This window comes from Miniopterus schreibersii (assembly GCF_964146895.1).
Source record: "Miniopterus schreibersii genome assembly, chromosome: 2".
NCBI classification, from domain to species: domain Eukaryota; kingdom Metazoa; phylum Chordata; class Mammalia; order Chiroptera; family Miniopteridae; genus Miniopterus; species Miniopterus schreibersii.
The window spans coordinates 8,040,950-8,056,332 of NC_138102.1; the positions used below are offsets into that span (position 1 = coordinate 8,040,950).

Below are 15,383 nucleotides of genomic sequence, written 5' to 3' on the forward strand. Positions count from 1 at the left end.
AGAATCAAGGTTAAACTATTAAAGTGCACCCAGGATTTAACTTAGAATTAAACTTATTTTTTATTAACAAATTTATAATAAGCTTTACTACAGGCTTTGAGTCCATGATATTTTAAATAACGTTTGGCCGCTGAGGAAGACATAAGTTATAGTACGCATCCTTGTTCCAGAAGTCTGGGCCCTTCCATCCACACCAGCCCTAGATTTGGGAAAAGGGAAAGGAAAGCATTTTACAAAGTTACAGGACTACGGGATCAAAGTTGTAACATTTATCTTGGAATAAGACTCTTAAGTACATATATAAGTCAAAGATTCTAATTTGTATAAAGCATAGAGAAGTAATTTATTTGGGTCCATTTCAGATAGAATTAAAAAAATGTTAATCCTACTGTATTTAATCAGAAATCATTAAAAAAAGAAAAGCTTCCTTATGGTAACTGTTAACTCCAAATTCCACATTTTATTGATTCTGAGATGTGTGGTTTTGCCATTCTGGCAGTCAGTGGCATGGGACAGTTTAATTGGCAGTCTGTTCTTAGCAGTCCATAAAAGACTGTGATATGTACCATGCAGACATCTCAGCTATGAGGAAATGTGGTCGTGAGACATCTGAGCTTGCCCCTCGAGGGGCCTTTCCATGCCCTTCATTTTTCTCCGGCTGTAATCATTCCGCTTTCCATTCATGTTGGTATTAATCCATTCCTCCAGCAGAGAAAATTACTTTCAAACAAAATCTCATTGTGAACATAAAAGTTAATCAAATTTCTTCTAGGGCCATTGATTTATTTTCTTAAAGACCCTGCTAACAACTGGGCTGGTTGTCTGATTCTAAAATGAAATGCTCTGTTTGCTAAATACTTGTGAGGAGGCTAGTGAGGACCCCGAAAGTACCCCTGAGGGGCGATGAGCCCCGGTGTTACTCCTCACTCAGGGTACTGTCAGGGACCTGCAGTCAAATTCAAACTTCCTACAGAAGAGGGTGTTAGCTCTATTGTTTAGTGTGGAGGCCGGCAGGTTGAGGAGAGATGCTCTTTAGTTTTTTTCTTTTTCTGATGGCAAAAATAATAAATATTCAAATGAGATGAAAGGAAAAAATTAAAAAACCCCTGCCCCAGTCAGTCCTACTGCTTCTGCTCCTAGCTGTTAAATTTGGTTTGTGTTTGAGACCTGTTTCTATACATAAATAAGCCTTATCTACTAGTTTCAACAAAACTTTCTTTAATAACTTTAATGTCATAAAATCTGTTTTCCTAATGATAAATAGAAAAAAAAAAGGTTTATACTATCTGTTTAATTTTTTTTTTTTTTTTAATGTATCTTTATTGATTTCAGAGAGAGGAAGGGAGAGGGAGAGAGGGAGACAGAAACATCAATGATGAGAGAGTCATTGATCGAGCCCACAACCTGGGCATGTGCCCTGACCGGGAATCGAAACCCGATCGCCTGGATCCTAGGTCGATGCTCAACCACTGAGCCACGCCCGGCCGGGCATATACTATCTGTTTAATCTTTTTGTGATCCATTTACACATGTGGACGTTCTCCAGGTATCCAGACTCAATTTTTTTTTTTTTTTTTTAAAGGGAAGTGGGAAGAGAGGGTGCCCAAACCAGAAACTGACGGGAGTGGACAGGGTGCCACGCTTCTTTCCTTTGAGGTGACTGGCCCGGGAATATCAAGCAGGAAAGCTCCACAAGAGAGAGGCAGACCTTCCCTGTGGCCCCGGTATAGACTGAATATTTGTGACTCTTCAAAGTTCATAGGTTGAAACCTAACCTCTAATGTGATGGTATCTGGAGGGAGGGGCCTTTGGAAGGTGACTAGATAAGAGGGGTGGAGCCCTCATGAGGAGGGCTGCCCCCAGTTTATTATCTGACCTTCTGTTAACAGCCAGTTTATTATCCTTTGGTTCTAGTTTCTTTGTCTTCTCTCTAAATTTGTGTTCAACAGATACTTACCTTTTCCAAAATAACCTGCAGATCTTCAGCGCCTGTATAATGTGGATCTAAAATCAGAAATTTTATCTGCCCTGTAATCTCATTCCATGCAACTCCCAGTATTGTGTGGGCCAAAACTCCTCCCCCTAGAGAAGAGGAAATATGAAATATGAAATATGAGAGGGCATACGTTAATCTCAACTTCCTATTCAATTTCAATTTTAAAAAGATCACTTTGCCTATTAATTGATCTAACAGCATTAAAATTTACTAGTCTACATTGTAAAAGATCAGTCAAATATACTCTGAAAAGATCAAATTAAATCTTTAAGACAGAAAAGATATAATCATATCTATAATCATAAGGGTTATATTCCACTCCCATATCAATGGAATTGCCTAAACTGGATTTAGAAAGGGCCATAGAGGGTCTAAACTCTTCCCACCAGAGTAAGTCACTGCTGTGGTCCAATCCCAGCAGATGGCATGCGGCCTCTGCTCTGAGGATGGCCAAAGAGGCAGCCATCCACTCCTGCAGTTCTTTCTGAAATTCAGCTGAAATCTGCCTTCCTCCGTTTCCTACACACCCATTTTACCTTTCCTCTGCCATCACACGATAAATTTTGTTCCTCGTAGAATATGAATCTTTAGATCAGCGAATCCAATCCTCTTATTTTACACGTAAAGCCCAGAGAGATTAAGCAATTTGCAATCAGGTAACACTGCTGGCCAAGTTAGTGACACAGCCATGACATGATGCTCAGTGAGTGACTGTGGCCTCTTTTCCATACCACTTTCAACTCTTTATATGAACACAGTTATCATTTACCTTCTCTTCCGGTTATTAAAATCTTTTTTATAACTTCTGCCTTGCACATTTTAAAATAAATATGAGAGGTCAGTCTGTATGGTGTAAAAGCTAATTTTAAAATGGTTTAAAATGACTGATTTTACGTGACATTCAACATTTATACTAATGGTAAGCTTTATATTTTCTCCACACTAAGGAGCCCAGGATGTCCAAAACCCCGTACCGATCATCACTGGAGTCCCTTCACTCTGGAAGTGATTGGCCAGTGCCCGTCCCTGCGAGGCCATTTCTGAGCCCTGGCTGGAGAGAAATCATTTTCCATTAGATGAATCATTTCTAATACTAAGTTCACATAAATGAGCTTAGGAACCAATGTTTTCTACATTTTTGTTTTCTCTTTTGGTTAAAAAGCCCCTCAATATGAATTTAAATACAAATAAGTGGTAGGAAATTGATTGAGAGCAAGTGAAAGCACTATAACCTTTCTAAACATTTAAGGCCACTAAGTATGCTAGGAAAGAAGCAATGCCACCTGGATTCACTTCTGGAACTGCACAAAGAGGGTCTGGATTTTTAACAAGGGATTGAAAGTGGTCACCTTGATACCCAGGGGGCTCCTATGCGTGGATTGAGTTTTAGAAGAATCAGCTTTAAGTCCTGGGTCTTGTCTTCTTGCTGTCAGACTCTGAGTCTGTATGTCCTCACCTTTAAATGGGACCAATAATACCTGCCCTGTCTACATGGCAGGGGAGTGCAGGGCTAAAACAGGCAATGTCTGCGCAGACAATGTGAAAAGTACAAAATGTCTGCAAGTACATTGTTTTTATTTAATTTTTTTTTTTTATTTTTATTTGAGAGAGGATGGGAAAGAGAAACATCGAGTTGTTGTTCCACTTATTTCTGCATCATTGGTTGATTCCTCTCTGTGCCCTGACTGGAGATCAAACCCGCAACCTTGGCGTATCGGGACGATGCTCTAACCAACTAAGCTACCTGGCCAGGGTGACAACATATTATTTTTAGTGAATATTTCAATGTTCTGTACAATTTGTACTGTTGAGAAGACAAAGAAAGACGGACAGATGGAGATTTTTTTTTAGAATGGAGGTGCCAGGTGGTGTTAAACCTTAGCTCTTGCTGTAAAGAATGTGTAATATTTTAATGTACCCAAACTTCCACTGTTTAATCACCAGATATTTCACTGCTTGATCTGTCATTTATTTCTTCATTAGCACTGATTTCCACAGCCAATCCAGACTATAATAGTGAAACAAGATAAAGTACTTGGTCAAATAACGATAATGTTACTGTATTTACCAAGGCTGCCCTAATAGAAAATGTATTTAAAACAGCTCACAAAAGGAAGAAGCTAGGTATGGTCCCAGAAATCAATCTTGTTTAATTTAGATTTGCTCATAGTTTAGTGCTGGAGTTATGGTTAAGCTATATTGGAAAAAGTGAAATGAATATATTATATATATTATTTGGACACATTATTAGTTTAAAGTGAAGGAAATAAACAAAAAGGTCAGTCATAGATCAACATTTGATTTTCTCCTTTCAAGACTTTCTAAAGTCTTGAGCATAAAAACTTGATTTTCTTTAACTACACTCAAAGTTGACATATATCCAAGTTTTTCTCTCCTCGCTAAAATTAGGCCTCAACCATATAAGTATGTATTACAGATCATAAACTCTAAAGTCGTCTAAAAATTAACTAAAAAAAAAATTGGGGGTTAAAAAATGAGATTTATAATACAATGAGGCAATGAAAGGAGGGAAAACAAATGCAGGGGAAAGATATAATTTTTCTGTTATTTTAATAAAATGACAATCTCACTTTGAAATGATCTCTCTACTTTCTTACAGTGTCCTTACCTGACAAACAATATTTTTGAAGTTATGCCAATCAGTTGGTTCAGTACCAGCTGTACCTCGATGGAGCCAATCCACTGCCGTGATCCCACAAATGTTGCTGGTTTGTCCCCGGCATCAACTAGAGCCTTTTTTTGTATCAAAAATACAAAATAATAATAAAAACCATACACAAGACAGCTATTAAAAATTACACTTAGGGCATTTTCCATGATTACCAGGATATTTTTTCCTTCAAAACAGAAACAAGTCTGAACCATGAGGTAGTAATTATTAATGGTATATTAAAGGCTCATGAAATGTACACTGAGCATGTAAAATGGCATGTTCTGTACCTGCTGGATTTCTCTGTGTGTGGGAATGGCTCTCTCCGTGTATCCTTGGTGTTTGAACCAAGAGCAGATGGTCTGCAGAGATCGATAGGCGCAGCCCCAGCCGTTGTCATCCATCCGATCCTGCATGTAATGGTGATAACCGTACATGCCCTGGACCGTGTAGACCTAGATGAAAAGAAGGAACAGTCAATATTGACTCAGAGAGATGCATTCTATACATATTCCCGAGCCATGTCTACTGTACTCAGAGCCAGACTGTTACTTTAGTTCCTTATGAAAGTGCCTTCACGGAACTACAGTTGAACATTTTACCCTCCTGGGTTTTTATTAAATGTCCCAAGTCCTTACCAAAGGCTGTAAGGTTTGGCAAGTCCTGCCTTCTGGCTTCCTCTCCGACTTCATCTCCTACCACTTCCCCCTGTTGCTTGCTCTGCTTTAAGTTCAGGTAAGTCAGGGGCAATCTGATATCAGAGCCTATGGTTCTCTCTGCTTGGAATACTCTTTCCCCAGATAATTTCAGAGCTCGCACCCTTACTTCACTCAGTTCTCTGTTCAAATGTCAGAAGCCTTCCCTGATGATCCAACCCAAAAGCAGCATGTTCATTCCTTCACCACCCACCCTGCTCTGTCTGTCACTCTATCCTGTAGCTCTCTAATAGAGATAATGAACCCATTTCATTGTAAAAAAATCAATCATTTATTTAGTACCTTCTGAGTGTATGGCACTTTGTAAGGAACTATTAAGAACGAAAACAATATATGATAATATCTACCCTAGAGGAGTTCCAAATATAGCCTGAGAGAAAACATTTATAGAATAACCTACTAGAAAACCATCAAGTTTTATTGTTTGAGAGTCTAAGTTTTGTATTTCCTCTTCTGTGATTCTATGACTGTGACAGAGCAAGATTTTAAACTAGAAATAGGCCTCAAGATTTCCTCCTATATAAGCAAAATAAAAGAAAGCCCTTAGATCACTGATAAGTTAAAAGACACATTTGTATCAAGTAACAGTGAGTGCCCAGCCTAGTCTCTCTACGGGAAGCTGGTCTGCCCACAGCTCTTGCAGACGGAACTGCTGTCCCAAGCGCACTCTGATGGCGAGGACTAGCAGTGGGCCCCTAACTCCTCTAGGTAGACACTGTATCAGATATTCATTTTTACTTATTTCCTTACAAAGCACCTGGAGACTCAGCGGGTACTGAGTAAATGCCATGACAAGATGGCCAATTGAGCATCCTGTCTTGGGAATCTGAAGGTGCAGAGTGAATGGGGCAGAAAGGAGCAGGGAATGAAGCTGAAATAATGCATAAATGAGCAGCTACGAGGAAGAGTAGGAAAAGTTATAGAGGAGCGGCAACACTGAGGAAACAAACAGAAGCTAAGAGGCTGAGAGAAGACAGTAAAGGGAAGAACAGGCCAGTTAGGATCAAAAGCAGACACAGCAGGAGAAAGGCCATTGAAGAGTCAGTGTAGGCCTGAGACTCGGGCAGCTGCTCTGTTCTGAGGCCAGCTGTACAAACATCCCTATCTTGGATGTCACAAGATCTTTTCTAATTGGCCTACGTGCATCCTTAAAGGAACCCTTCCCCCACACTCCTTATCTCAGCAACCTTTAGTGAAGATTTACCCTTTGCAAGCAGGTACATGCTGCGCAGAAAACATTGTAGTATCTTATTAGACTTCAGCTAGGGTGCGGTTTGGGTAGAATATGCCCTTAATTAGCATGATTTCTCAGCTTCAAAATGAAAGTGAAATGCGAAAAGTCTTAAAAGAAATTGGGGAATGGAATTTTAGTAGATGAAATGTGGGGCATACTATCCCTAACCTTTTTAGAGTACTACCTACTGCTATCTTAAGCACTTGATTATTAAAAGAAATGGATGGTAAATTATGTTTTAGGGATGACATACATTATGAATCAATCCTTACAAACTCCACTGGGGACAAACAAAAAACGAATGACATTAATGACCAATTGACCCTCATAAACAATTATTAAACTTACCATACCAGTCTCGATGTTGGGTGGACTGAGATAAGTGTGTGGGTTTCTAATGTAACCATCTTTGTATGGCTCATCTGGAAAGTGATAAGCATTAGACCTTTTGAAATAAGGCCTGTCATGAGGCAGATTGAAGAGATCATGTAACTCCTAAATGAAATCAGAATCGATAGGAAAGAACAGAAAAAAGGCTAAACAATTTAGATTTCTAGTCAATAAATAAACTAAAGATGTAAAACAGAAAATTAACTATATATTGCTTGTAAAAGTTATCAAACACACTTATGATTTAATCCACTATGGTCAAAGAGGGTGAGAATAAACTAAAACCAAACAAGATTTATTTTTGCATGGCTATGTATATGGGTAGAGACTGGAAGGGAACAGAGAAAAATGAAAATAATTTGTTAAATGTGAGAGAACTGAGGTAATTTAAAATTAATTATCTGTTATAACACAGTCTGTTAACATATATCCAGGATAAAGACTGGTTTTGAAACAGGCTTGTGAGTAAATTATAACTAACAGTGATATAATTATTTTAAAGTATTTTTAAAAATCATGCCTAGAGTACTTAAAATTATAAGGGGTAGTGATCAAATTTCAGAGTAGAAATTGGTGGTATGAAACCAACCAATATGGCATTGAAATAAAAACACACATGGTTAAAATGCAAAACTATTCCCAATTGTATAAAAATGTATAATAGTTACTTTGAAAAGTTTAACATTCTCTCTCTCCATCTCCTGTGCACTCCAGCAGTCTGAGTGGGGCCGGCAGCTCAAGCAGCTGCCTCCCTATCAGTTCATCTAGCGCAGACACAGAGGGTGGGAGTATCGCCCTCCTCTCGGCAGATCAGGAAGGTGCGCCCACCTTACACACTGCTGGTGCCGGGCGGGGCCACACGTCAAACACATGTACTCTAAAACCAGTCATTTTGCCAGTAAACCTCATTTCTTTGAGTGCCCATCATGTTTCTTTCAAATGCCTCCAATAAAACTCAAATAAGCCTGGGAAGTGGGGGAGGGATGGACTATTGTTATAAATCCCAATAGAATTAGTATAAATCCTCATTTCCCTTCCCTACTGTAATCTTGTCTCTTTCACAAATTTGAAAGTAATGAAAGGGAAAAGGGAGTGATCAACACTCACCAGCTTCTCTAGGTATATAACAACCTTTTCAATCCTTTATTTCATTATGTAAAAATAAAAAATTTCATGGAACATATGATCCACACTGAGCATATAAAATTAAAATGTTACATACGGGTTTTACCTATTTTTGACTCATCATACTTAAAAAAATTCCATGAGAACAGAAATTAAATAATATATAAAATAGTCTGTTTCCACACTTTAAAATTAAATCATAAAATAATTTCCATTTATTAAAAATATGATAAAATGAATGACAGTCACACTTTTTCTAAGAATACATGACTTGGTCTTACCTTTCTATAGGCCTGCAGCTGCCCATCTGGAATTCCTGATGGATATGAAATTGTTACAAGATTTTTTTGCCCCGGTAATAAAAAGTGCAATGGTTCAGGGACCACAATAGATGTTCCTTTCATATATTTCAAAATGCACTTTTCCATATCAGTTAGCTGATTATGAATTGCATCCACTAGAAGTTTACGAACTCTGCAGGGGGAAAATATACAAGTGCATTAACAGAAGTTATAGTGGCTATGATCAATGATAAATGAAAGTGTGGAGTTAATATATCCCTGATGTAGTAGTAAAGAAACTTGATTGGGCCAGGTTTATTAAAGGAAGTCTAATTATGAAAAGTTAAATAAACTCTGTGTAGATAAAGGGAAAGCCCTATATCTAGGTTTTGCAGACAACACTATTTCCTCCAATAAACATTTAATTACTAGATGACTCTTAGCTTAATTTAAAAAAAGGGAGTAAGTTATACTAAAAACAACAACTACCACGCTGGATATGCCTATATGATACTTTAAAGTGGACTCTGGTTACTCTGGGGCAGGACCCTCACTGAACAGGGCAGCAATACCATAAAATACGTACTTGCCCCACGCTTCCTCAGGAGCAACAGACAACACTGCATCCACTGGTAAAGTCATGGTAACGTAGTGGTGTCCTCCGCTTTCTCTTTCAATGACCGGGGTGACGGCGGCCAGAGAGGTTGACATTTCCAGCATGAGATCTATGTTTACTATTTGATGCTATAAAGATAAACGGTAATAGTCAACCTATCACACATTGACCACTAAACACAAAGGACTTTTTAAGGACCAAAGCTACATTAGAGTAAATTGTTTAAAAGCTCAAATCTTATCTTAACAAAAATTCTTTTCTGCTTCAAAATAATGTGAGGAGAGGTGGACAGTGAGTGGGGAGTGAAGATGAAATCAGACTGACTCTGTACTGCTAAACATTAAAGCTGGTATAGACTCACCAAGGCTCATTATACTATTCTCTCAACTTCTGGATAGAATTAAATAAAAAAAAAATCAAATAAGCAAGATACAATAACCTCACACTGAAAGAACTTTTAAACTATATATCCCTGCTCTAAAGTCATAAAGAACTATAACAAATATTGAATTCTATTACTAGGATTGATTTTGGCAGTGGCATGGAATAAGAATTCTGAAAATACTTTTTTTATATTGAATAAATGTTGCAAAATAGTGAGGATACTGGAAGCCAGGTTTCTTACTGGGAAAAGGTTAGGAACTGTGTAAAGGTGAAACAGAACTGGAGGTATAAATATGATTTACAGAGATAAATATGAGTGTAAGTGTTGTGTGTGTGTATGAAGAGTGTGGATTTATAGGTGTGTGTGCTCCTTGGAGAAATGGCTGACTCCTGAGTTTGATCAGCCTGAACAGCCTGTGGAAGAAAGTAGGAAGTTCTGAAAAATAGTGTCAAAAAACACTGGAGCTAGCGTGAAAAAGTTTCTGTTGGCCAAATCTTGGAATATGTGAGCCTCAAAATAACTAACAGTAACAGATTGTAACGCATTGCATAGAGTAAGGATCCATGCCTCTGTGCAGATAACACATAAATAAGGGAAAGGAAAAGCTCTCCTCACAGTATAACCTCATCTCATAAACAAAGGAGATGATAAAAGTATCTTCCCAGGAGATACTTCCTAATTGTAAAGGAAAAACCAGTACTTCACAGGAAGCCAAGCGGCAGGTACCACACTAAGTGATTACAGCGCGTATCACCCACACTAGGATAGCACGTACCCCTTTAATACCATGTGCTGAGGACACACGGGACCTCTGTGGTACTCCCACCACCAGTGCACAACCTGAATTTAATCATGACGAAGAGTGAGACAGATCCACCCTGAGGGACATCCTGCAAAATAACTGACCTGCACTCCTCACAATGCTAAGCTGCAAACATTGGTCATTCTCAAATAATTATTTACAGACAACAATTTTGTGTACACTTCAGACTGGTAAAACACTAACAGCTCGTGGGACACCTCACTGGTATCTAACATAACATGACCCAAACCAACCTCATGTCTTCCCCAACTTCCGTTTTTACTCAAGCAGGAAAACGGTCATCCCACCTCCAATTAGTTTCCAAGTCCAATCCGTTTGATCCCCTAAATATCTCTTGTATCCCTTCCCTCCTCTCTCTTACCATAGCGACTAGTTCAGTTCGGCTTCTCCTGAAATGTCCCCTGCCCACCTCTCAACCTCCCGTCCACCCTATTTCCCCTACCAGCCTGGAAAAACATTACTGTCAAATTAATTTCACACAACTTCCTGCCTTGAAGAAGTAGCTCCATTTTTTTAATCTCCAATAACTGGCAAAGTTTGTGACACATGGCAGGCAGGTACTCAATAGTACTGGTTCAAAAATCAACAGAACCAAGAACAGTATGGTCCTGGGGGGTGTGGCTCAGTTGGTTGGGCATCTTCCAGTGCACCCAAAGGTTGCTGGTTTGATTGCCAGTCAGGGCACAAGCCTGGGTTGCAGGCTCGATCCCCAGCAGGGGGTGTGCAGCAGGCAGCCGATTGAGATTTTGCTCTCACGTCAATGTTTCTCTCTCTCCCTCTCCCTTTCTCTAAAAAAATACTTTTAAAAAAGAACAGTGTGAAGAAAAGTAAATCATTTAGTATTTACCATCTCACTCAGCATAATGTGTCACAGTCATGTTTCAGAATGATTCCTTTTTATTTTTAAATAATTTGTAAATGTACTCAAGCTGTTTTATTTTTGCAGGAATAAAGAAAGCATTCAAAAAAATTTAAGATAAGTACTATAATGGGACCAAAGTTTAGATATGAAAAAAAAAGAGAGAGAGAACTTCTGGCATGTCATTTATCTTTCTGGACCTCAATAATCTGGCCTGTAAAAACTAAGAGAGATGGAATAAATAATTTCTAAGGTCTCAACTCCAAATTCAAGGTTTGTTGTTTTTTTACCACTAAGAAGACAGGTGAGTTGCTTACCACGTCTGATAACTTTTTGTCTTTCTTTCTCATGAATTTTCGTTTTGTATCTTCTTCTTGTTCAAATCTAAATTTTTAACACACAAAGATGTTTATAATATGAAATGACATTTTAAAAACATTTCCAGCAATCTTCAAACATACTCACTGGATAAAGCGCATTATGGTCTTACAAGCAGAACTATCAGTCAGTTCTCTGGGAACGGTGTTTCTGTCACTGTTGGGCCACATATACACTGAACTGTGGCAAATTCTGAACACCAGTGCATTTGAAGAAAGCTTGTTTGACAGGTCACTCAACACATGTTTTAGTGCTTTCTTGATAAAAATTTCTAAATTCAAAGAATATAAATAGAAGTTAATGAGAAAAATTTTAAACTTTTCAAATGAATGCTTCCAAACACACAAAAGTAGAAGTAAAATTGACTCCCAAATATCCATTCCCCACATTCAATAATTATAAAACATTTTTGCCTTTCTTTTTAAAAAATTGAGATAAAATTCATAGACCATAAAATTCATTCTTATAATGAGTACAGTGCAGTTGCTTTTAGTATACTCACAAGGTTTTATAATCATCACTCTCTAATTCCCCAAAATTTTGATAACCCCAGAAGAAACTCTGGACCTCTGAGCAGTCATTCCTCATTCCCCCTACACTTACCGATGGCAATTGCTAATCTTTTTGTCTTTATAGATTTGTCTATTTTGGACACTTCATATAAATGGAATCATGCATCATGTGGCCTTGTGTGTCTGGCTTCTTTCACTCAGCATAATATTTTCAATACTAATTCATTTAATTTACTAACCTATATGGTCTTAGACAATTTATCCTATCTCCCACTCAGTTTCATTTACAAGCTGGTGAGAACCTCAATATAGTTCATCATCAATTTTATAATTCAAAAGGAGAGTTTTTGGACAGACCTACCATTAGCAGTAGCTAGCTGAAAAGCTAGTTCAAGGCCTCCTCTTATTCTGAAGAGTATATCCATAGTCTCTGAAATCACCTGAGACAAATGAAGCAAAAATTCCACTGTGAAACAAAACAAACTCATCCTCATATAAATTACAATCTAACTGAGCTTAGGTTAAGGCACTAATTAACCTTGACTTTTCAAATTTCATGAGTTAATTCTTTGTTTTATGAAGAAAAACAAAACACAACACCCTAAATTCTAAATCAGTGGTTCTCAACTTTTGTCCCACACTGGAATCCCCTGAGAAACTTAAACTACTGATACCTGGGCAGCACCCTTAGAGATTCTGATTGAGTCTAGGCCTAGGGACATTTAAAAGCTCCTCCAAACCAGTGATTCTACTGTGAAAAAACTGAGGCCCCACTGCTCTAAGACCATGTTTCTATATTTTTCTCTTTTCTTTTTTTCCAGTTGTGCCACTGAGCAATAACTCAGAGTGTGACTTTCCACACTGGGCTTAAAGACTCAAGGCTTTTGTTTTAATATTGCACTTCTTGGACCCAGCTATCACCACACATCACAAGCCTTTGACACAAGGCTAGGATATAGATAGCTCGGTTAGTATCAAGTGCTATAAGACCACAGTTCTAAATTATAGTCTTAACAATGGGTTTAACAATAACACGAAAACATCAATGGTAAAGAACTAGTTTAAGAATGAGACAAAAACACTGAACCTAATATAATAATACTTGGTGGTCAAGATGATGAGAGAAAACTAATACATCGCTAATGGTAGGAGTATGAATTGTAGAACTTTACATAAGGCAAGGTGGTGATAAAAACCAATAGCCTCATATTCACATTCTTGGAGTAAGTCTGCATTTAAAAATTTAGTCTAAGATTCAGGTATAGGATGTTAACCTAAATGTCAACAATAGGAGACGGGTTAGATAATTATGAATAACGAATATTATACAGCCATGAAAAAATCATACTTTAGAATATTTCACAGCATAGGAAAATACTTGCAACTTATAAAGGGAAAAATGCACTTGTAAAATGGAATCTATCAGCAGTTCTTAATTTGGGTCCATATGCTGAGTTTAGGTGGCTGATGACTTATGATGAATGACATGTACCATTTTGTTGGAGGCAGGAGAGGAGGAGAACCTCTGGGAAGAGGCTTCAAAGAATTCGTCGAGTCTCAAAATATTTTCCAAAAAGGCTGAAGAACCACACTACGTACATAGTAAGAACACTATTTTGAAATAAATAAGTAAGTACTAACACTTACTGAGCTCTTAAAATGTAAAAGGCACGGTGCTAAGTGATTGGACAAAGATTAATCCTCAGAATACTCTGAAGCAGGTGCCCTTACTGTTCTTCTCATTTACAAACCTCTTGCCACATTTTTTAAAGGGTGATTTTTTTTTTTTTTATTTCATAAATTGTAACCTGTTGAAAGGTCATACCCTTTGCCCCTAATTCTACTTCTGGGAATTTGGTCTAAGAAAATGATCAGAAAAGTTCAAGACAAATTTAGCTTCAACGTTGTCCACTTATTGTCTTGTTCATCATAGCGCCTCACCCCCCAAAACCCCACCTAACTGGCTACCAATAAGAAGCTGGCTGAATAAAGACCACCACCGTACAAAAATACTATGCACCCATTTGAGAGAAACAGATTTAACGGCAATAAAACATACTGAAGCAGATAAAAGTTAAAAGGACAGGCAGGAGTAAATTGGACTCGGTGACTTACTGGATGACTTTGCACAATTTAACTAACCACTCACGTCTTCTGGACTCTTCTGTAAAGTTGGGAAAATAGACAACTTCATAGGACGGTTGTAAAGATTCTATAAACGATCATATGCGAAAGCACTAGAGTCTCCCTAGACTTCTGAAGAAATACTATGTAAGCAGAGATTGGAAGGGTCGGCAGGAATGAGTATGAACAATTCCAGAGGAAAGACGGGGTGGGGGTGAAGACCCCTTCCCGGCGGCGCGCAGACTGGGGAAGGTCTGCTGGAAAGACCACGCGGGAGAGACCAGGGAGCTGGTCAGATGGCGGCGGCACGGCCAAGGCCGGCGGGCGCGCGGGGAGTGGGAATTCACAGCCACTTAGAAGTGGGCTCCGCAGGGCTTGACTGTTGATCAGATGCGCAGGAGTTGAGCCGAGGGAGGTGTCAAGGAGAACACGCAGCTTTCTGGGTGCACGACACGGTGGAGGTGGCTCAGGTACCCGAGGGCGGGGGCACCGGAGGAGGGGCAGGTGTGGGGCGCAGGGAGGCGGAGACGGGCGTTTGAGATCCATGAGCTATCCGCCTAGATATGTGGACCACGAGTTCAAAACAAAGGTTTAAGCTGAAAACAAACGTTTGGGAGAAGGCATAGGGTGTAAGGAAGTGTCGACACCATCACAGGCAGGACGGGGACCTGGAGGACCCGGCCGAGCACGTCCACGGCAGGGAAACCGGAAGCGTGACATCCCTGGAACTAAGGGAGAAGGCTATCTGCAGAAAGGTATTCAGCCTTCCCAGGGACGCTCCTTCAAAACCTTCAAAAACGCCGAATAACCCCTCGTCCTCAAAAGGCATTCGTAAGGAAGAGGCGCGGGGAGCGCGTGTCCAAAGGCGGGTGAGCGGGGCCACGTCCCTGCGGTCCCCGCCAGGAGGCGCAGGGCAGGGCGGCCCCGCCTCGGAGCTGGCAGCTGCCATCGTGGGTCCCGGACGACCAGCTCCTTCCCAGAGCTGCGGAGCCGCAGTCGCGGCGGCCGCCAAGGCCCCAGGGGAAACGCCGGGGTCGGTGACAGCAGACGTACTCACCATGTCTGCGACGTGGCGAGGACCCGGCAGCCGCCTTCCGCCCGCGAGCTCCCGAGGCTGGGCCCGGACCGCGTCGCCGAGGGGCGGGGCCTGGGAAGGCCGACTACAACTCCCAGCATGCTCCGCAGCTGCGGCATGGGCCGTACCACTTCACAGCTCCCGGCAGAGAGCTAGGGGGGCGGGGAGCAGGGGTCTAACTGTACCTAACTTTACAAC

General features: G+C 39.9%; 1 protein-coding gene across 2 annotated transcripts; it reads right to left on the reverse strand.

The window, feature by feature from the left end:
• Positions 1 to 35: 35 nt before the first annotated feature.
• On the reverse strand, positions 36 to 15,262 carry UFSP2 (UFM1 specific peptidase 2). 2 transcript variants are annotated; one of them, XM_081128279.1, is made up of 12 exons: positions 15,168 to 15,262; positions 12,348 to 12,426; positions 11,562 to 11,745; positions 11,414 to 11,480; positions 9,000 to 9,157; positions 8,414 to 8,606; positions 6,966 to 7,112; positions 4,958 to 5,122; positions 4,626 to 4,750; positions 2,971 to 3,047; positions 1,958 to 2,082; positions 36 to 199 (listed from the first exon to the last, which is right to left on the reverse strand). In XM_081128279.1, exons 1-12 carry the CDS (start codon positions 15,168 to 15,170, stop codon positions 113 to 115), a joined length of 1,410 nt encoding a protein of 469 aa, XP_080984405.1. In that variant the 5' UTR covers positions 15,171 to 15,262; the 3' UTR covers positions 36 to 112. The 2 variants fall into 2 exon arrangements, with proteins under 2 accessions (XP_080984405.1, XP_080984406.1); XM_081128280.1 differs by having other exon boundaries at positions 14,102 to 15,191.
• Between the last annotated feature and the right edge of the window lie 121 nt (positions 15,263 to 15,383).